Source organism: Apiospora aurea (assembly GCF_038362705.1).
Source record: "Apiospora aurea strain CBS 24483 chromosome Unknown utg000005l_segment0_segment0, whole genome shotgun sequence".
NCBI lineage: Eukaryota > Fungi > Ascomycota > Sordariomycetes > Amphisphaeriales > Apiosporaceae > Apiospora > Apiospora aurea.
Window position 1 is genome coordinate 2,876,668 of NW_027117392.1, and position 21,472 is coordinate 2,898,139.

At 54.7% G+C, this 21,472-nt stretch overlaps 6 protein-coding genes across 6 annotated transcripts; 4 read left to right on the plus strand and 2 right to left on the minus strand.

Moving 5' to 3' along the window:
* Nucleotides 1–760: 760 nt before the first annotated feature.
* PG986_007441 (uncharacterized protein) lies at nucleotides 761–2,890 on the plus strand (the record flags this gene model as incomplete). Its single annotated transcript, XM_066843663.1, has 1 exon — nucleotides 761–2,890. One exon carries the CDS (start codon nucleotides 761–763, stop codon nucleotides 2,888–2,890), a length of 2,130 nt encoding a protein of 709 aa, XP_066699775.1.
* Nucleotides 2,891–2,960: 70 nt separating this feature from the next.
* PG986_007442 (uncharacterized protein) lies at nucleotides 2,961–5,463 on the plus strand (the record flags this gene model as incomplete). The annotated part of the gene is made up of 3 exons (XM_066843664.1): nucleotides 2,961–4,545; nucleotides 4,606–4,829; nucleotides 4,897–5,463. 3 exons carry the CDS (start codon nucleotides 2,961–2,963, stop codon nucleotides 5,461–5,463), a joined length of 2,376 nt encoding a protein of 791 aa, XP_066699776.1.
* Nucleotides 5,464–6,483: 1,020 nt separating this feature from the next.
* PG986_007443 (WSC domain-containing protein) lies at nucleotides 6,484–8,248 on the plus strand (the record flags this gene model as incomplete). The annotated part of the gene is made up of 2 exons (XM_066843665.1): nucleotides 6,484–6,522; nucleotides 6,998–8,248. The coding sequence occupies 2 exons, from the start codon at nucleotides 6,484–6,486 to the stop codon at nucleotides 8,246–8,248; spliced, it is 1,290 nt and encodes a 429-aa protein (XP_066699777.1).
* Nucleotides 8,249–14,108: 5,860 nt separating this feature from the next.
* On the plus strand, nucleotides 14,109–15,273 carry PG986_007444 (uncharacterized protein; the record flags this gene model as incomplete). The annotated part of the gene is made up of 4 exons (XM_066843666.1): nucleotides 14,109–14,288; nucleotides 14,346–14,747; nucleotides 14,823–15,122; nucleotides 15,184–15,273. The coding sequence occupies 4 exons, from the start codon at nucleotides 14,109–14,111 to the stop codon at nucleotides 15,271–15,273; spliced, it is 972 nt and encodes a 323-aa protein (XP_066699778.1).
* Nucleotides 15,274–16,766: 1,493 nt separating this feature from the next.
* Nucleotides 16,767–17,833, minus strand: PG986_007445 (uncharacterized protein; the record flags this gene model as incomplete). The annotated part of the gene is made up of 2 exons (XM_066843667.1): nucleotides 16,767–17,327; nucleotides 17,630–17,833. 2 exons carry the CDS (start codon nucleotides 17,831–17,833, stop codon nucleotides 16,767–16,769), a joined length of 765 nt encoding a protein of 254 aa, XP_066699779.1.
* Nucleotides 17,834–19,366: 1,533 nt separating this feature from the next.
* PG986_007446 (GGL domain-containing protein) lies at nucleotides 19,367–19,831 on the minus strand (the record flags this gene model as incomplete). The annotated part of the gene is made up of 1 exon (XM_066843668.1): nucleotides 19,367–19,831. One exon carries the CDS (start codon nucleotides 19,829–19,831, stop codon nucleotides 19,367–19,369), a length of 465 nt encoding a protein of 154 aa, XP_066699780.1.
* Between the last annotated feature and the right edge of the window lie 1,641 nt (nucleotides 19,832–21,472).

The window sequence follows — 21,472 nt, forward strand, 5'->3', positions numbered from 1 at the left end:
CCCTGCACCTTAGCCGCCCCTCATAGGTTCTGGCAGGGTCCCTGGACTCCTGGTCTGCCTAGCCAAGTAGACTAGTTAGGTGGTTACTCCCCTACTCCCCCATGTATCTCCTCCCAGTCCCAGTCCCAGTCCCAGTCCCAGTCCAGGTCAGTTGTTACCCAGTGCCAGGATGGGCGATGGGCGATGGGCGGAGGGCGGATGGGCAGGCCTGCCTGCCTGCCTCTGGCCTACCTGTCTACCTGCCTACCTTCTCCAAAACCAAGACCAAACCGACCAGGAGTAAAGTCTCTTCAAGGCTGCCCATCGCCTAGCACTCACTCTCCTGTTGTTCACTTTCGACTTTCCAAGACACAGTATTACCCGCCGCACGCCATTTCATTCCCTCCCTCGACCAATTCTCTTCGACTTTATAAATTCGACTTTTCTGTATCGCGGCCTGCATTCAATACTGTCCCAGGTGTTTGTGCATTTCTTCCGTGTCTCGTTTCAATCTGGCGCCACCCTCCATCCCAGCCCTTTTCGCTCAACCCCATCGTGTGTGCGTGTGCCTGTGCGTGTGTGTTGGTGTGTGGTGTCTGGTGTGTGTCTCTGAAACCACAACCTGCCAATCTCCAGCCGAAGGACCGCTACCACTCGACCTTGACGGCCAACCCTGGGCGCATTGAGGCTCTCAATACGATTTTGAGTCCCTTCTTCAATTGCCGAAGCGTGGCCATGATGGTTCACTGCACTGTAGAGTGGCTTCTGAATTAAACGTGATATGGATGAGCCGAAACACCAGGCTGTGGAGTCCAGCGCGAAGCCAGTCGCTACTTCTCCCAAGCGGCCCGATACCTTGAAGCCGCCACCAGCCGCACCGCCGACGGCAACGGCAACGACTGCGACGAATACTTCCAAATCGCCCACCAAGGACCCGAACCCGAACCCGAACCCCCAGGAGGAGGATGGCACCTCGGACGCCGAGACCATCGTCTTGCATGGACTCTCGCCTACCAAGCCCCCTCGCAAGGTAATCACCATCAAGCATGAAGAAAAGAGCGAAGGCGAAATCGATGATACCCCACTGTCTCCGAAAAAGGTAGTCAAGGATGGCAAAGATGGAAAGGACAGCAAGGAAAGCAAAGTTCGCGTGCGAGGCGACGACGTGGGCGACGATAAGCCTCCACTCAAGAAGAAACGGCCACTTGACAAAGACGGCCAACACCGAGCCAAGGATGCTGCGTCCAGTGGTCTAAGCTCTGTGCCCGCTTCTCCCCCACCGCATCCTGACCGACAACATAATACTCAACGGCGCCGGCGCTCTTCGGCCTCAGAGTCTGAACATACGCGACCTCGGTCCCCTAGGCTCATCAAGGACAAGGCCAAGTCGGTTGACAGGCAGCTGAAGCGTAAGGCTCCCAAAGCTGAGTCTGACGATGAGGATGGTTCGCATAAAGCTCGACGACCGCGTATTTCGGACCAGGGAACCAAACCTCCATCGGGGCGTGGCTTGCAAGAGAAGCAGTCCTCGCGTGCTAGGTCCAACTCACCTCATTCGCGCCTTCATCGCCGGAGCACATCTACTCAACTTCCTGCTCAGTCTTCCAACGGAATCTTGAAAAAACGACGGCCCGCCCCTCTCATGTCCACCGATTACCAGTCGGACGACTCCTCTGCCAGTGGAAGCCCGCATCCCAGGTCATCACGACTCAAGAGCATTGCCACGCCCTTGACGGGTGACTCGACCGCATCACCCGCCAAGATGCATGCCGTCCATAAGAAGCACCTGGACGCTCATGGCCAGACGCTTTTCGCTAAGGCTTGTGCCAAAGGCGAGTACGACGTCGCGAAGATGCGTTTACAAGAACGGCCAGAGGATCTCAACTTTAGCGACCACGCCGGAAACACCCCTCTTCAGGTTGCCTGCCTGAACGGACATGAGGATGTTGTCAAGCTCTTGATCGAGGCTGGGTGCAACCTTGACTGTCGCAATGATGACAAGGACACACCGCTGCTCGATGCTGTCGAAAACGGCCATCTTGCAGTGGTGAAGCTGCTTCTTGCAGCCGGTGTCAACCCGCGAAGGCCTAATGCTGAGGGACAAGAGCCGTTGGAGAAAATCCCCGATGACGTGGATAACGCTGACGAAATTCGGGCAGCTTTAATGGATGCAAGGACAAAGATGGGTGAACTGAGACGAACCTCCGAGGATCATCAACTTCAAGATCAAGATACCTCATCCCATGGAGCCGATAGCCCACGCCGGTCCCCTGCAGCGTCTGCAAGTGGTGCTGCTGCGGCTGCTTCCCGTCGCGGCGGCACTGTCCGCTCTACCAAGACCAGCAACCATCTACTGTACATGAGTCTCGACGACAAGACGCTGCGCCAGGCGGCAGCTCGTGGTGATTCTGAAACTGTTACGCGCATTTTACAAGTCAAAGAAAGTTGCGACGATGCCGAAGCCCTGGTTGCGGCCGCACGTGGTGGGCACAACTTTGTTATGGAGCTCCTGCTTGCCCTGGGTGGCGCCAATCCGGATCCGGCGCCGGTGAAAACACTTCCGACCGAACACAGTACCCCGATGCTTGCTGCCATCGGAGGCGAGAACACAAAGGTTATACAGCTTCTGTTGAACCAATCTTTATTCGACCCGACACGTCGCTTCAAGGGAGAGACGTATCATGAGATTGCTAGACGTCGTGAGGGCCCGATGTGGAAGGAGGAAGAACACATGCTGAAGGACGCCTACGACGATTACAAGAAATCGCATAGGGTCTCAAAAGCCAAATCGCCATCCCGTCGAGAACAGGACCATGACACCAAGCGCGCTGCGCGTCCCGATTCCAACCAAGACCATAGTGTTCGCCCTCAAAAGCGGCGCCCATCAAGTCCCCCCCCGAGACCCAGATAGCAAGAAGAAGCTGCCATCAGCCAAGGCTACGAGCAGTCCCAAAGAGAAACGGCGGCCATCTATCAGTAATATGGACGACCAAACTTCGCCAAAGCGCGGGCCAGGTCGTCCTAAGAAAGACGACAAGGTTCCTGCCATATCGATATCAGACAGAGAAGCATCGCCAGCTGTGGCTTCCAAAGCCCAAGTCGCAAAGCCGAAGCGTACCGAATCAGAAGTCGCAGGGTCGTCTGAAGGCGAAACCGCTAAACCTCGACGAAAGCTGATATCGGGTAGGGATCTAAAGGGGCGCCAGCAGGATAAACAACGCCGCTCGAGTATAGTATCCAATGTATCAGCTCGAGATGCGTCTGACAGGGGTGATGGGAAGCAGGACGACAGTGCGGAGAAGCCACGGGCCGATCGCCTTTCCGAGAAATATCACGATAGAACAAAAGCACTCAAGCGGGACGACTCCAAGGATAGGCTTTCAGTTGGCGATGGTCCTTCTAAGAGACACCGGACCAGCGTGACGCCTCCCAGGCATGGAACCGGAGAGAAGGAAGAAGGCGATGGCCCAGTGAAGAGGAGAAGGTTAGATGTTGAGAGGAAAGAGAAACGACCTCGACAGGGCTCTTCTCCCGATGACCGCCAGCGTAAGCGTGATGTGTCTCGGGACTCGATCAAGCGCCAAAAGTCTCAGTCTCATGATGATCGCAAAGATCTGCCAAGGCCCAAGAAGATCAATCGCGAACGCAAAGAGATGGACTATCCTAGCTCCGAAGAGAAGGCCAGTATAACCGTATTCTCAGAAGATATGGATATAGAAATGCGTGATACGCCTCCCGCCAGCATCAGTGTAAACCGGGAACCTCAGGCCGAACGCGAAAAGACGGAGACCAAGAAGCGTCAAGCAGAGAAGGAAGCCGCGGCCGAAGAGGCCCAGAAAAAGGAAGAAGCCAAACAGCGCGAGGAGACCAGACAGCGTGGAGAGGCTAAGCAGCGCGAAGAAGCCAAGCTACGCGAAGAGGCCGAGAGACGCAAGCGGGAAGCGGAAGAGAAGGAGAAGCGTAAGTGGGAGGCCGAAGAGAAGGAGAAGGCTAAGCGACAACAAGAGGAGACCGAGCGGAAACGCCGTGAGGAAGAGGGGAAACGTTTGCGTGAAGAGGCAGAGCGCAAAGATGAGGAGCGCCGACGGAAGGAGGCAGAGGAAAAGCTTCGGTTGGAGACAGAACGGAAGAAACGAGAAGAAGAGGAACGATTGCAACGAGAGGAGGAGCGGAAGCGCAAGGAGGAGGAAGAGCGACAGAGGCTCGAGGAAGAGGAGCGGGTCCGTCGCGAGAAGGAGGCGGCCGAGGAAGCTAGGAAGCTACACGAGGAGGAGGAACGCAAGGAACGAGAACGCAAGCGAGCGGCCCGCGAGGCGGAGCAGCTGCGTATCGTCCAAGAGCAGGAACGAATCCGCTTGGCCAAGCTACCGCCGCTTCTGCGGTGGTTAGATGGATGTCCGGACCCAAGACGCAAGGAATATGCCGAGCTGTTCACGACTGCCCAAGGCGTTCGGTATGACACCATTGTTCCGAGCGCCACTGGGAAGCCTGGTGGGCGCGAGCAATGGCTTCTGAACACGCAAGTTGCGTTACTACTTGGGGAGAAGGATCTCGGTCTTTCACGATGTAAGTTCGCCCTCCCTGGCATAATAAGACCCTGGTGAGACGGATACTAACGAGCCCCAGACACGGCATGGGAGCGGATACCAGTTTCCCCAATCGCCAAGAAGGTCATTTGGCGGTTGGAGCAAGACCGATACGCCCTGACTGAGGGCAAGCTGTATCATCTTGGCAAACAGCTCCCCGACTACTATGGCGGCGACCCGAGCAAGGTTGGCTACAGAAAGCTTGAGCAACTTCGCGGTGAAGCTTCCAAGCTCTTCTTCGAGACGGACATGTTCTTTGTCAAGGTGAGCAGGCATCCCGCGGCGGCGGCGGCGGCTATACTACTGTGGCCAGTGCTGACCCAATCTCTAGGAATCCGACTTCTTGTTCATCTTGCCCAACTTCCCACATCTGCGCGATGTTCGGGTCTCGATATGCTACCGAGAACTGCCGGAGCACGAATCCCAGATGATGATATGGTCGGCACCAACGAAATGGAAGCACGATCCCGATGCCAACAGCCGGGAAGGATTTGCTCCCCGGCAAAAGTATTACATCAACGGCCAGTTCGTGGCCGAAGATAAGCCAGGCCATTACAAACCTAGCAGCTCGCCGTTTCCGGAGCCCCGTGTTCCGAGGCGAGGGGGCTTGGTCGCAGTCGGGCCAGACGAGCCAGACTACCCGCGTTTGTGCGTTGAACAGGGCCTTAGCCACCTCCTCACCGAGCAGCAGAAGCTGTCGGTGACGAACGGGGCCCACTTGACGCCCCGGAGTATGACCTCGAATGACACAGCTGAAATCAACGGGGCCATGTCGCCCTCGGCCGTCTCCCCGACGGCCCAGCTCAATGGCGTGCGCGACCGATTACCGTCAGAGAAGCCTCTTGTCAATGGTATCAACGGTGTCAATGGCACTGCAATGGACGGTGGACACCCCTGAATTGATTTCTCGAAAGTCAATTCAAATCCTTTTTCCAACCCCCTTCACCTGTATCAATCCTCGCCAATCTTCTCTGTACGATATCTGGCCAGCGGGAGGCCGCCTAGCGAGTTTTAGCGAGTCATACCCCAAAATCCTTGTGGCGCAAGGTACGTTTTTGTTATGTTTATGGAATGGATCAACGACCTGAAAATAGCGGAGTTCACGCACTATAAACCAGTGAGTCATGGATGGAGTTTTTATGGCTTGGGCAACTTGGTCTTTGTCGGTCGGTCTTAGTTGGATCAGGCGACGTCGAGTCAGCATGCCACTTTCTCAGCAATTCTTTCGGGTCAAGCTCTCTACCTACCACCGTAGAGCGCCCTGGGCTGGATGTGGACGACGGTTGTCACATGGACACGGGTGGCGGTGGATGGGGGCAACAGATACTACCCAATACAGTATATACGGTGTCTCTATCATATCCCATTTCTGGCTGCCAGCAAACTTGTTCCGTGTCGTAGTCCTCTCTAGGTGAATTCTTTGCCAGCTACCAATGGCCCTAGCTAGCTCTTTGACGCCGCCGCTCGTCAAAGACGGCCTCAGCCTCGGAGCCTGTCTTCTTGGCCGGAAGCGTACAGGTCAGCTATCTTCTCCGCGAGGAACATAAGAGCTTTGTCCATTTCTTGAGGCTACAGGTAGGCGCTGGTGGGGGGGGGCAAAATATCATGTCTGAACCAACGGCCACCAAGTCGGCAGAGGGTCTAGATCCGAAACCCCGGTATCTCCGCGGGCCGCCCCCTGAATGGCGCCTTTGTCACCGGCAGCAAGCGTCCCTTGTTCTGTGCCATCTGGATCTGAGGCATCTCGGCTTGTGGTGTTGTTCTTTGTGTGAGCGCAGCCATGATAAAGCTACATGTTGTAGTAGCGATTCCCGCCAGAATGCAACAGTGGTGCATGCATAGTACATCACTGCAGTACTATCCTATCGAATATCCGTACGAGCCCCTTATTATCATTAAGTGCAGCAGTTGAATCAACATGCCAGACTCGTCCAAGTTCGACCTGGCGAAATGCCACGTATTTGAGAACCTTGGCACGCCTCCCTCCCCCCGTCCAGGCTGGGGTTGCGACCAACTGCAATAGATGGAGTACGTCCTCTCTCTCACACAAACCCCCTCTCTTCTATCTCCGAGTTCAATCCGCCCTGTCTCCGCCCTTTCTAGGCAGACCCGCGTTGTAGTAGCAGGCTGGCTGACTTGATAAATTCGGCTGGCTACAGTTAAGGCCGCTGAAGGTAATACATGCTCGTGGATGTTGACCTGCTCACTCGAGGTCCGTGACGTACTATTTGGGAACAACCCAGTAAGCAACCCTTGGAATATACTCTTTCCTCCTTTGTTGTCGATCCGTTCCTGTCCTTCGCGCCTCCCTCTTTGATTTCAGTATTCCCAGTGGAAATCGATGTAGCGTTTACTCTAGGGATTGCCTTTATTCCGCCCCGGGGCATCCAGTCTATTCACAGAAGAGTGATATTGACGTCGAGGGTCGATAGGTCTTGGGCCCCAAGGGCGAATATTGCTCCACGCAGCTCTGGAAAGGCTACTGGTACTGCGTGGATGCGAACGCGGTGAGATCGTCGACGGGCGCGCCTCTTACCGTTTCCCCGTCGCTGTCCAAGTCCGCCGAGACAGTCCAGAAGGGGCCCTCCCCGACCACACCGGCCGCCAAAGCCTCGAGCACGACGCCACTGGCAGCTTCGAAGCCAACTTCATCGCTGACTACTTCCACCGCGGCTGCGAGTCCGACAACGACCTCCTCCGCCGTAACGTCGCCGGGTACTTCTACATCAGCAAGCCCTCCTGTCAGCAGTGCCGCCGCCGCCGCCATCACCACCACCACCACTTCTGCGCGACCGCCACCACCGTTAGCTTCATTTACCACATCCCCGGCAGCATCGTCGGCAACAGCAGTAGCAGCTCCCCGGGGCGCGACGTACCTAGGCTGCGCCAACGAGGTGCCGGCCCGAGCCCTCAACCGGCTCACGACATCGGCAGACGACATGACCATCGAGAAGTGCCTAGCCTTCTGCGCGGGGGCCCGCTTACCGCTCGCCGGCCTCGAGTACGGCAGAGAGTGCTACTGCGGGACGTCGCTGGCGCCGCCCTCGGCTCTGGGCAGCAGCCCGGATACCTGCCGCATGTGGTGCGCGGGCAACAAGGACCAGGTCTGCGGCGGGCCGGGCCAGCTGAGCGTGTTCCGGAACAACACCATCGTCGCGGCGACGGCGCCGCAGAAGGTGGCAGGCAGCAAGGACGGCGCCGTGTTCGAGTACCAGGGCTGCCACGACGAGAGCCAGGGCCGCGTGCTGCCCGACGCCATGTTCGGCAACGACACGCTCACGGTGGAGAAGTGCGTCGCCTTTTGCGAGGGCAAGGGGCTCGGGCTCGCGGGCGTCGAGTACGGACGCGAGTGCTGGTGCGGAAAGGTCCTGAGGGAGGGCACGGCCAAGCTCGACGAAGGCCGGTGTGGCATGTCGTGCGGCGGTGACGGGTCCCAACTATGCGGTGGGTCTAGGGCCATCGGCATCTACAGGAAGAGTGGTGGCAAGAAGCAGAGAGACGTGGGCCATGGAGGAGAGGCCGTGGTGGCTATCGAGGGAAGGGGCGAACGGGACGGCCATGAGGACAACGATAATGATGATGGTGCTCTTAAGATGGAATCACCATCGCCGCTTCCGACGGTTGTCAAGACGGTGAGGCTGGTGAGAAGGGGCCGCTGGGGTGGGAGAAGGGGACATGCATGATTTGATAGCCCCATCTCATAGTAACTCGTTTCCTGTCCATCTTCTCTAGACAGGCTCGATCCTTTCATCCCAGAGCTTACTCACTCGTGCCAGGAGTCGAAATGTCACTATATGGGCTGCAAAGTTTGTGGAGTTAAGCACGTCATGCTCTTGAGATGCAGTCTCCCGGTGTATTTCTCTCTTGCCGAGTTGAGCAAGGGATGGGGGAGAACAGCTCTCGAGCCGGTGAGTGCGGAGAGGGACTCGAGTTGAATGGGTCTCCTCCTTCCCGGCCATGCTCGGGGAGTCTTCCCTGCATATATTGCGCATACAGAGGTAATGCATGTATGATATACGATTGGTGGCTTTGTTATGCCAATAGTCCGGCCAGCTTTGACCGGCTGTGATTGGACAGATCTTGATGTCTATACCGCAAACCTTGGCATCGTCCAATGTTTCCCACATCCTTACACGCCGTCTATGCTATGTAGGAGGACCATGTTCCCATGTCGCGCGTCGTTAGCCTGGCAGACTGGATGTGCCACATGGTCTAGACCATGCAACCACCTAGCCGTTGATCGAGGTAGCCGAGATTGTTTCATTGGGCATAGACAGTTTACTCTTGGTTTGGTTCACGTTTATTGGCTGTTGGAAACCCCAGAGCTCCAAGAACCATGCAGCAGCTGCGTGAACGTTCCCATATGATGCGAACAAAGGTCTGTCTGCGTCATATATACTTCATGCATGGCGATATAGTTGCCCTCTGAGCAGAGCCCGCGCCAGGATCGTCCGTAGTACTTGTGGCCGGATGCAAACGTTCGTCTGAGAGTGGACAGAAAGACAGCCGCATCCATCGCCTTCGCATACTCTTTCCCGTGAGGCGAGCGTGCTACTGTGACTTGATACAGCGTCCCAAGCTTTGGCTATTACTGCATATCATATTGTCAGGGGGGTGAGCAATTGCTCTAGAGATGCCGGAGATAAGCAAGCCTGGTCATGATGGACTAGGGTGCTTGTCGGACAGGGGATTCAGCTGCAACCTCTCGCAGTATGTCAGTGGTCATGTGACTCGATGTAGATTTGGGATGGCAAACAAGCCTCATCACGATGCAGGCGTCGGAGAGATCGATGCAGGAAAGAAGTAAGAAGAAGCAAGGGAGGGGAGGCACGCTCTAATATCCACCTGCAGATGTAAGTGGCTAGGCATCACGAAGTTGCTGTATCAGTACCAGGGAAGCATTGGAAGCCGGCAAGCAAAGCAGGTAGGTACATGTACGTACGTGCGTGGCTATAGCCGTTTATGCGCCGTTGCCGGGACTTGCATACTGGCTTGCATAGCTGTGCTGATGCTAGTTTTCGTGATCGTCAGGAATGACCGGGCTGGTGTGACTGTCAGCTCAGCAGGGTGCGGGCTAGGAGAAATGGCCCGGTAGACTGTAGGCTGTAGGCTGTAGGCGGTAGCTGCTGGCCGTTCCCGTTGTTTTAGCTGGCCATGTCTCGTGCACGCGTGTCGTTGAAACAGAAGTACAGCGGCCAGATCTATTGACCAAGATGTGACAACGGACCCTGGACCCGGTTGTTTGTTGGCGGCTCGGCAGGCAAGTGACTGATAACAAGACCGTATTGTCCATACATAATCGTACATACCCTGGCCGACAGACTGAATAGCCGACTATTTTTGGATCCTGAGACACTTTGTACGTACTCGTCCGTTTGCAGCAGCGTTTGTCCTCCGTTGGCGACTGATTCAGCCGGGTGCACACCGGCAAGTCCTGGCCTCATGTAATCCATGTCAGTCACCTGAGGTGCGGGCGCTACCTCGCCAAACGGCTGCGAGACTACTTCGGGGTCTTGCTATCGAGTCAGAGCGAAGGGTGGTCTTCCAGCTGGGGGCGATGCGCCGTTCATTCGCTGTTCGAGAGTTGCCTTCTATGGCCATCAAGCAACAGATGGGCAGCCGGAACTCGAAAGCGTTGGGGATGCGAGTCTGCAGTCGTCTGCGGTCGGCTACTTGCCCCGGATGAGGGGCTGGCTGTAGCCTGTGCTGTGCTGTGCTGTGCTGCACCGTAAAGTAGGTGCTGCACTGCATAATGCCACCAAGGAGCGGGCGAAAGGTTCGCCCTTCTTACACCAGAAACACATATGCCTGACATGTTCCGAGGGAGTCGGTTATGTAGTCATCCATCATGCGCAAACGAATCGAAATCCCCGCCCGCTGGCCCGCTGTCAAAGTTTCCGAGACGAAACGGGCGCACACCAGAGCGATCGCGGCAGGTACATAGATCAATGTGTAGTGTAGCTGATTCCTATCACGAGGGCGAGTCAAGCCCACCGGCAAACACCAAGTGGAGCTACGGATAGTATCAAACAGATCAAATGTCGGCCTCGGACTCGAGGCGGCGTGGCTTTTACTTGACATGTACCTACTGTTCCTTCTTCTTCTTCGTTTTTTTCCTTCTTTTTCTTGCCCCCAATAAAGGGGGCGAGGCGGTGGTGGGAGAGTTCCAATTTGAACCAGCTGCTTTGCATCTTTGCCTAATTCGGACCACCTTCGGCAGACTCCAAAGGCAGACAGACCACGGGAAAGTCCTCTCTTGCTCTGATGCTGAAGAGGATTGCGAGAACAATAAAAAAATAACGAAACAGCCCCGAGCGTCGGCACCTACTTGCCGATGTTTGGTTATGGCAATTTCTGTCAAATCAATCGGGCAGCAAGAATTGTGAACCCGATCAGAAACCCTGGACCTTGAGTTTCATTGGAATTTCGCCTGGCTCCCTGGAAACCTTCTTTTCTTCTAAGCAAAGAAATGAAAAAGGATAAAAAAGAACGGCAACCTCCTATCCTAGCTGTGGAGGCTCGGAAGAGATGCGATGAAGTGGGAACGATGAGTGTTGGAGGGCTTTGCAGGGCCGTGGTGGCGCGTCGCGCTGCTTGTTAGACCACCGAACGCACAACCTTGAGTGAGCCGGCTGGGCAGAGAATACGCTCGCCTGCATGAGGATGGGGGATTGGGAGGGGAGACGGAGGACCAGGACCAGGACCAAGACCAGGACCAGGACCAGGACCAGAACCAGAACTACATAGAACTAGAACCAGAACCAGAACCAACAAGGGGCCTGCATGCTGGGCCTTTGTGTCTGTCCGTCTACATACATGTCGGCCTGGGTGTTTGCGCATATTATGATATGTAACAAAGATCGAGGAGAACGAGGGACCGTTGCATGATACAAGGCAATCGCAATCACCAGCCTGTCCGTCGTTCTATGTATGTAGTAGGGTCAAAGGTAGGTATGAAGGAGTAGAGATGCAGACGGGACGGAACCGAGCCTGGCGATCGACAGACAGGGCTGGGACCGGCGCACTAAGTGAGAGGTTTTCCAGAGATATGGCTCCCGTCGGAGCTGTCTTCAGATAGAGAGGTAGAGAGGTAGAGAGGTAGGTGCTGAGTTGGAGGATATACGCATGCAATAATGAAGGCAGTCATATCCAGCCGTCTCCCGGGGAAGCAGGACTGGTAGACTGGTAGACTGGCTTGCTGCTTGTTTCGGTTGGCTGTCTAGGCCAAGGCGGAGGTGGTGAGAGGTCTGCAGGCGGGCCAGGACCGCCAGGTAGGCAGGCAGGCCAAGTGGGAGGTGGTGGTCGAGGTGGTGGTGGTGGAGTGTTGGGCTAAAATAGTCCTCTCGAGCCATTTGCACTGCCTCTGCCTGCCCAATGAGGACGATGAAACCTGCAACTGAAAGTCTGCCCCCCCTGGTTTTCACTGCACGCCGCGCGCCCTGGCTGGGTAGCTTCTCGGTTTACGGTCTTTTAGTGGAAGGGGCGAGGCGTCGGCAGAGGCAGAGAGAGAATAAGGGACAAACAACATTGAATCGAGCGAGGTCGAGGCCAGAGCAGGTCCAGAGACGTGCATGTACTGTACGCGCAGCTGGATGTAGGTACATGTAGGTGGGTTATGTATGTCTGTAGGTATAAACTGCACACCACCACCTATTGTCCATTATTATGTGGTGATGGATGCCGCTGTGACTATGTAATGTAGATAGAAGCAACACGCACACGCACACGCACACGCACATGCACACGCACACTTTTGAAGCTCCATCCGACAAGGGGATATTTCGTGCATGTACATTGGAATAGAACTGAAAGCGAAGCAATAGTACAGACATATCATGATGACCTGAAAAGCCTCGAAAGAACAGGCAGCGCTGTTCAAGGAATTGGATGGAATAGTTCAATGCTAATCAATCAAGAGACGACATCAGGGAGGTAGATTGCTTGTTGTACCTACCTACCAAGAGAAGCGAAACCCTCCTCCCTCTTTTCCTCTTTTCCCAGTGCCTCTGCCTCAATCCCTCGCCCTCTCGGCCTGCCTCTCTCTCTCTCTCTCTCTACTGGCTGGCTGTTTTGTCTGCCTAGGCTCCTAGGCTCCTAGACCACCACCCAACGGGCCCCCGGTCCCCCGTCTCCCCCCAAAGTCCACTCAGCAAAGCAAAGGCCCGAACAATTTTCTGATGTTTGGATCAAATCCTGACTTGACTTGAGCCCGAAAGTCTGGTCCTCCTAAATCCTCTTTTCTCCTTCTCTCCAAAAAGCGAAAAGTTGGACCCCGCGACAAACCTCACAACAGGCAAGAGCATTCTTCCGACTCTGGCGACCGACAACACTTTTGCTGTCTTCTGTGCATCTCTGCGGCGACTTCAGAAAGACTTGACTGGAGAAGAACCCCCTCTTCTCGACACGGTGAGCCTGCCTTTGTGCGCAAACGACGACCCTCCTCGATTGTTTTGAAAGAGACGTTCTTGCCTTGTTGGCGACGCGGCATCCTCTGGGGACCAGATTCCCACCCGACCGCCCTTGACTAGAAGAAGACTGCCCATTGTTTTTTCCAACAACCTGTTGGCAGGCGATACACGAACCGCACTTTTCACTCAAACACATTCGCACTCCTGACACCTGCTTTCTGGAATCCCATTCCATCAAGACAGCAACAGTCATTTTTTTGTTTTATTTTTTTCCCTCCCGGCAACGCGCCCGTCCCAACAAAAATCTTGCTCTTCATCTTTACGACATCCATCACTCACCAGCACCAGGCGAATCAGGTGTCTGTCTACGCACAGCACCATCTACCTCCCACTCCCCGGCTCTACAAGACAACATCCCTTGTCTTGTGACCGACTTGACGACGGCGACTAGCGATTTACCGTCGCTACCCACGGTTTAGCTGTTCTACCCCACGTCTGAATCGATCTGGCGATTTCCTCTTCGACGATTGCCCATCCTTAGGATTGGCAGAAGAAAAGGCCCCTAGCGCCAAAAAAATCCGAGGCGACGAAAACTGACTGTCAACATTGCGCAACGCTTTTTTGACGCTCTTTGTTCTCATCACTTCCGACCGAAGTTGTGAAATCGGCGTTTCTGCGCAAAGTATACCAATTTCCAACCGCGGGCACTCGTTGCGAGGTCTGCCACAGGCTGTGATCACTTCATCCCGTGAGTTGCCATCCAATTCCAATACATGCTGGTACCAAGGTTGCACTTTTTCGCCCATTGCAGTAGCCGCCTTCGTAATCCACCTCCCAGCGTCATCCCCTCTTCCCCACCACGCTACTTCCTCTTCCAGTTTTGTATCGACATGATCGATCACAGAGGATCAGATGCACCACTTGCTCTCGCTCTTTTGTTTCTGGACCTTTTCTCCATTGAATGCCGAACTAATGAAACCGTCTCCTTCATTTAGCCCAGAGAAGTGCATCGTCCTTAATTCGGGCTCTGTAGTAACCTTTCCCGACACCGACCCCTTCCTTTTCTCTGCTGCCTTGACTCCCTACCAACGACAAGGCGTTCTTGGCCATATCCCTGGCAGGTGAAGGATTTACGATGGCGGACCAACACGACGTCGACCTGGACTCCATTATCGACCGCCTTCTGGAGGTTCGCGGAAGCCGACCTGGCAAGCAGGTTCAACTTTTGGAGACGGAGATCCGCTATCTGTGCACGAAGGCTAGGGAGATCTTCATCAGCCAGCCGATCTTGTTAGAGCTCGAGGCTCCAATTAAGGTATGTTGCGAGGTCAAGCGAGATTGAGTGGCAGGCTGGTTGCTCACGATGTTCTAGATTTGCGGCGATATCCACGGTCAATACTATGACCTGCTACGTCTGTTTGAGTATGGTGGCTTCCCCCCGGAAGCCAACTACCTCTTTCTCGGCGACTACGTGGATCGAGGCAAGCAGTCTCTGGAAACAATCTGCTTGTTGCTGGCGTACAAGATCAAGTACCCGGAAAACTTCTTCATTCTTCGTGGCAACCACGAGTGTGCCTCGATCAACCGTATCTACGGCTTCTACGATGAGTGCAAACGCCGCTACAACATTAAGTTATGGAAGACGTTCACCGACTGCTTCAACTGCCTTCCTATCGCCGCCATCATTGACGAGAAGATCTTCACAATGCACGGAGGCCTGAGCCCGGATCTGAACTCCATGGAGCAGATTCGCCGCGTCATGCGTCCCACGGATGTCAGTAAACCTCCATCTTGTGCCTCCCAACTTCCACGCGCAGTCTGCCTGAATCGTACTAATGCGAAACTCTAGATCCCTGACTGTGGTCTTCTGTGTGATCTGCTGTGGTCTGACCCCGACAAGGACATCACTGGCTGGAGCGAAAATGATCGCGGTGTATCGTTCACTTTTGGTCCGGATGTTGTCTCTCGCTTCCTGCAGAAGCACGATATGGATCTGATTTGCCGAGCTCACCAAGTTGTCGAGGATGGTTACGAATTCTTTTCCAAGCGCCAGCTGGTCACTTTGTTCAGCGCACCGAACTACTGCGGCGAGTTCGACAATGCCGGTGCCATGATGAGTGTCGACGAGAGCTTGCTGTGTTCCTTCCAGGTTTGTTTACCCAAATCATGTTTGTCTTCTGGATTGCGGCTAATCCAACCTTGCACTATAGATTCTCAAACCAGCAGAGAAGAAACAAAAGTACGTTGGCGGCCTAGGAGGTAGCAGTTTCGCGACTCCCCGCATCAAATCCAAGCCCTGAAAGTGAAAAGAATTTATACGAACTTCCTCCTCTATTTAGGTTCGGCCGTCGATGATCGATCACACGCGCATTGCTTCCCACAAGCTACCCTCAAACACGCCGAATCGATGAAGAAGGGGCCTTTTCTGGTACCTGGCCTAATCTGGCTCCGAATAACTCCGAACCCGAGTCGTTTCTTCCATACAATCTGTCCGAGTATAATGCCACGAATCACACCTCTTACGACGACAACGAGGAGTCTTCCTTCCCCCGCGGCCTCCCTGACGCCAAGGACGGCACCTCTGATGAATGGGATGGACGGTCGAGTTGATGATGAATGTTGCTACTACGCGAAAACAAATAAAACCAGGCTTTTCGTATTATGGAAACGTCACGAGCCTCTGTGTTCGCCACCGCATGTGTACATGAAAGCGTTGCAGGACAGCCCCGACTGTTTTATTTCCACCCCGGCCAAATTTCTGTGCATCCTTATGCTCATCTCTCTGCTTACATTTGCCAACGTGACTGTGCGAGCGCAGCAAGCATTATTTCTTACTACTAGACTCGAATGGTATTCACCTCTGCATAATAAACCTGCTTTCAGTGCAACGTAACACAAACCGGGCGAATTTTGGATGCGTCCCATTGGATCTCGCAAAGAGAAAATCTCGCCCCGTACTCGCATACCAATGTTGGTCATGAAGGTTTCGCCAGTATGCCCCTATGCGAATTGTATCAGCACTAGGAGGTAATGGGTAAACTTCGAGGCATTACGACGCCATGGGCTTGGCCAGGCAAGTTTTTGTCTGTCGCCTCGTTCATACAATTAGGCGCATCCTGTACCGAGCGCTCATTGACCGTAGATGTTTCCAGCAGCCACTCACCCACGATCTGTCAGCAGCTATTACTGGGTGCGAAAGTGAGTGAACTCCTGTGTCCATAGAAAAGGGGTCATATTTCTGGGGTGAGTTCATGCACCATGAGACTTGGACTGGGATGTTTTGCTGGTCGGTCTGCAAACCAAAGCAACCAGACACGATCATATACTACGCCAGTGTCTTACAGTCTGGGCAACGACTATTTTAGGTGGTATTTATTATGCGATGTCTACTTGGTGAACTATGTCTGAAGGGGGTGGTTGTTCTGCCTCCTATCTCGCCAGCGTGGAAGGTAGTAACTCCACGCAACTTTGCATAGCTACTGTCACTGCACCACTTGATTTATTCCTCTAGGCCCGAGTCATTAGCAATTTCCTTATGAGCGTGATTCTTGAGGGTGTGATGCAGTATGCTTTGCACCTCCAGATGGTCCTCACACAATGCGGAAATGGGCCGCTGCTGAATTTTTCTTTTCTTTTTCTTTCTCTTTCACCACCCGTCCTGAGAGCTTCAGGCCCAGCAAGGATGGCTTGCGTAAAGAAGAGATCCGGAGTAAGCGTAATTGGCCATCCCCTCTACACCACAGTGTCTGCTCTTTCATCTTCTCCATAGTTCTTTTGATAGATATATCTACATCTACTGGCAGTCTTCGCACACTGCTCCGGCCGCGTCCTTCGCCCCATCCTCTGTCACCGGCATGCGCGGATGCGACTGCCCCTGGCGCGGAGTATCTCGGACGACAGTCGGGGTTGACGAAGAAGACGACGACGTCACTGTCGATTCTTGTGGTGCTGCAGGGGCAGAAGCGTCAGAAGTAGCAGCAGCAGCAGCAGCAGCAGCAGCAGCAGGCTTCGCCTTTCTCGCGTGGTCACGGTCGACGTGGCCCAGGTCTCGGTTGGGCTCGATCACGTCTCGCACGCGGCGCTTCAATTCCTTGGTCTCGGGGAAGCCGCCGTCCACCGTGCGGTCCCAGAGCACACGATGCTGCGTGGTGGTGGTGGCCACGCCAGTCGTGGCGGCGGCGGCGGCAGGCGCGGGTTCTTGTAGCGGTTGTGCGTTTTTGTTATCATCGTCGTTGCCATCCGTGGGGGTCACGACGGCCGCTAGGATCTCGACGATGAAGGTCCCGCCCGTCGAGGGCTGCAGGGCCACCTCGCCCAGACCCGTGGAGAAGGTCGAGAGGAGCTCCTGGGCATACTGGTTGGCGGGTGAGGGAACGAGGTGTCAGTTCTCGGGTGTTTTTTGTTTCGTTTTGTTTTTCTCGCCGTCCGTCATGAAGCATATATCAGAGGGGCGGCGGGCCAAGAGGTTCGCGGAAAGTTTAAGCATGGTCAAGTGGACGTGTGTAGGTGGGGGGTTATAGCAGCAGGGGCGGACGACGGGGAGGGCGCGGGAGGGACGAAGGGGTTCGGGATACGTAGCCGTGCCCAATGGGAGAGAGCAGCTTGTCTAGCCGTCGGCGATGACGGCAACAGAGGTAGTGAAGGGATGGAACTTACATAGGCCGCTCTCAACATCCACTTGCATTGCGTACAGAAGCGGATTGTCACCCGGGGAAGCACGGGGTTGGGAAGATGGCCGTTGCTGCCAGACACAGACACAGACACAGACACAGACACAGGCGCAGGCGCAGGCGCAGGCGCAGACGGAGCGGGGGCCGACGCGGGAGCCGCCGAGGAGGAAGAGTTCGTTATTTCGGCCATTTTCCCTGCATGCAGCTTGCGCGTCGCAAATTTGATAACCTGGTTCTTCCCAAGGGACGGGGGGTTTTGATGGCGCTGTCCACTGTCTCGGAATCGGAATGGTAAGGTGGGAAAGAAAGATGTGCAACGACCTGCGTCATTCAACGCCTAAATTACTACGGGTGCTACCGAATTGGCGTGACACGCACAGCCTGACAGCACCAGGGACGGCCGCCAGTGGGAACGCGTCAAATTCCGGGACTCTGCAACGCAGACACTCTCTCGCCAGGAACGTACCCCATGCTTTCATTCCTTTGGGTTTCGATTGGGAGAGTTTTGTCCATCGTTGCTAAATCGGTGCAATACCTCATAATGTATGGTTAGGCACTACGTGCTAACTAGGTAGGTAGGTAGGTACACAAGGACCATGCTTACCATGGCCTCGGTATGAATTACGTCCGCGCAGGCTCCATCGGCGGGTCGGCCGGCTTCGCGATCCCGTAACAGCCGTTCATCTCAAGTTTGGCGTCACGATAGGTGAGGCCACAGGCTATAGAGGTTCACTCTGTTCCCTGTTACGGCCCTGTCAACCCGTACCAAGCTAGACAGTTGATGAGCACTCGCCAGGCCTCCTGCTGTCCAATCGTGTGTGTGCAGTGGAGGATCAATCCAAGACCAATGCGCCTACTCATCATATTCCCCCACTCTCGTTTAGACTGATCAATCAAAGATAGCATCTCCGTGAGAACCGACCTTGCCGGCCGAGCTAACGAATGCTGCGCAGTATGGAAGATGCCACTCCATCTGACATGTGGAACGAGGTGCAGCAGTCACATAGCGGGCGAGGGAGTGCTCCAGGTTTATATATTGCAGACCAACAAGGGCTGGCCAGTTCACGAGTTTGTTTTTGCTCATTGATTCAAGAATAGTCGAAAAGAAAGAGAGTACAGGCCGGAACTAAAAGTAATACATGCTCAAGAGCTTCCCGAATGGCCTGCCTCCGTTGCGGTTTGCAATGGGCGGGCGCTTTTTGGCCCATCCAACCCTCTGAAATACATACATCGTAGCAAAAGGAAACTTGGTTGATTATCGTAAATGGTGCCAGCTTCCCCTGAATCTCCATAGGCATTTCAACTCTCACTCCTCAACTCCTGGGGGTATCCGCGGCTGTTGCTCTTGGTGGTATTATCCCGCCTGCTTCGATCGTGGCCGCGCTTGGCTTGGCCTGTCGAGGACGGGTTCTGGTGTAGGTGGTCGAGCAGTCCACACCCACTTCCTGCTCATCAAAATGCAATAGTAGCCTGCCTGCTCTTTGTGTTGCTGTTCGTCGCGGCGTAAGACTAGGATGACTGAGTCGCCCCTGTGATCTCCGTTCCCTCCGACGGGGTCCGAATTCAGTCATGGCTCTACATGACCGAACAACATCCTCCACTCTGCTGTGGCGCGTAGGGGTCCTCGCCCCTGGGGACGGCGCCCCATACCGAAGGCACCATGTAGTCACGCGTGCTGTTGCAGTACGCGATGATACTATCATGGATCAATTAGTTTGCTGAATCAACACAGGGGGAGGGTGGTGTGCTTGTAGCGAATTACCTTTTGGAAGCCTGCGAAACGGGGGATTCTTTCTCGCTCAAGGTCTTCTCGCAGACGGCTGTTAAGCTCCGTCAGGCGTCGCAGCTTGAGGTCGGCCATTGATTGCTTGTTCTTCTTGATTTGCGAAGGATCGCCGACGTCCCGGGAGGTGTACTGAGGCATGGTAGTGGAAGTGGTCGAGGAATTGGAGTCGCTCCGGTATTGGGGTCGAGGGTCAGACCGCAAAGGGTATTGGGGATTAAGTTGATGGGAAAGAGGAGGTGCAGGAGCTGCTACTGGCGCTGGTGTCGGCGTCGGGTCGGAGCTCGGACCAGCTCTACTAGTCGATGAGGGAGAACGAGCGGCTTGTTGACGGCGGCAAGGAGGTTGCTCCGGGGATGAAGCAGGTGAAGAAGAAGCTGCATGGAATTGTCGGTTAGTTGCCATTGTTGATGGTGTTGACTGGTTTTATTTTTCGGTTGTATTTGATTTTTGTTTGGCAGGGGTTTGATTTGGAAACAGAGAGAGGCCATGGTCGGGTTGGCGATGATGCTGAGCTGTACAGGTCGTCCGTCTGTGTCTTGTCGCTTCCCAGACGCACTCCTGTCCTGTCTTGTGTCTTGTGCAATCCCCCCTTCGGGGCCGTAACGACGCCAAGCGAGGCAAACCGACCGTGTGGTGTTTGTGTCGTCCAGGCAGCATACCGAAACTCCGACTGGACTCTCTCTGTCTCTCCCTCCCTCTCCGTCTCTGGGTTGCCATGTTCGCAAGGGGGCGAGAAAAAAAAGGAGAAAATGGAAACTTACAGAATTAGACGACTCGGGTCGTGGATAGATGAATTCGCCGGACAAGGCCACGAGAGGCACGATGCTCTGAGACGACGACAATAGAAGGGAGCGCGCTGATTGTCGAAGCTGCGACAAGTGACAATGTGAGGGAAGGAAAAGAGGTACGAGTGCCCTACCTACGAGCAGGTACGGGGGAAAGAGAAAAAGAGAGGTTGACTGGACAGGCGCATTGCAGAAGCTAAGGCCAAACGGGCAGACGGGGGAGCCAGACTGGGTAGACTGGGTCGACTGGGTCGGTACATGTACTGTACGGGCTGTACCCAGACCGGGGAGGGGGGGCTAATAAAGACCGGGCAGTTCTGGAAATTTGATCCTGGCACCCAGGGGTGATTGGTTTGCTGGTCGAGCTGGCTGGCTGGTCCTTTGCCCATGCCCGCCAGGCCTCATGCTCAATGGTCGCAATGCGGACTGATAAATGGATAGGGCTAGAGTGCTACGGTGTACGGGGGCCCTGCCGGGGCCTGCAGCTCTGGGAAATTGCCCGTCGCCCTGGTCTCCATTCTGGCAAGCAATAGTAGTGCTTGAGACGGCGAACAGACCGAGCTACTTTGCAACGGCCATCGCATCTGTTCCTCTAGCACGCGTTGCTATTGATCGACCGTCAATGGATGTACAGTCGTGTTAATCTACCTGCGACATAATCCTCAAATGGCCTAGGTCAACAAACTCGATTTTTTTTTCCCTTTCCCTTTCTTTTTTTTTTAATTCAATCCGTCTCGCCTTGGTCTCTCGTCTGATCTCGCGGATTCTCTCCCCTCCCCCTGTCGAACCCAAAATAACATTAAATAATAGCGCGCATAGGCCCTTCATTCACAGACCGCATTGGAAATGCATAGCCATCTTCCGAATAGGGGCCTCTCTTGGGCCAATACAGACACACACAATGCATATCATACCAACATATAGGTATATATACAAGTCGGCGGTGCCCCCATCGTGAGCCTGCGCTGTCTCAAATCGAGGTGCCCCCCGCATTGCTCAGGCCAAGCCGTCCAACAACGCCTTGGTGAGTACATGTATCCAGTCAAGACACAACACCCGTGTCATGTTCGAGAAGCAATCAGCACAGTCGGCGTCAGTTCAGTGGGGCCGGCGGTTTTGTTCTGCTCTGTAGGTGTATCAACTCGGGGATCAACAGACAGGTGCTTTCCCTGTTGGTCTGCTGGTCAGAATCCCTACGTACATGTAATCGACCGATCGGTTAGGTATGAGCTTGCTTGTTCGATAACAATGATGGCCA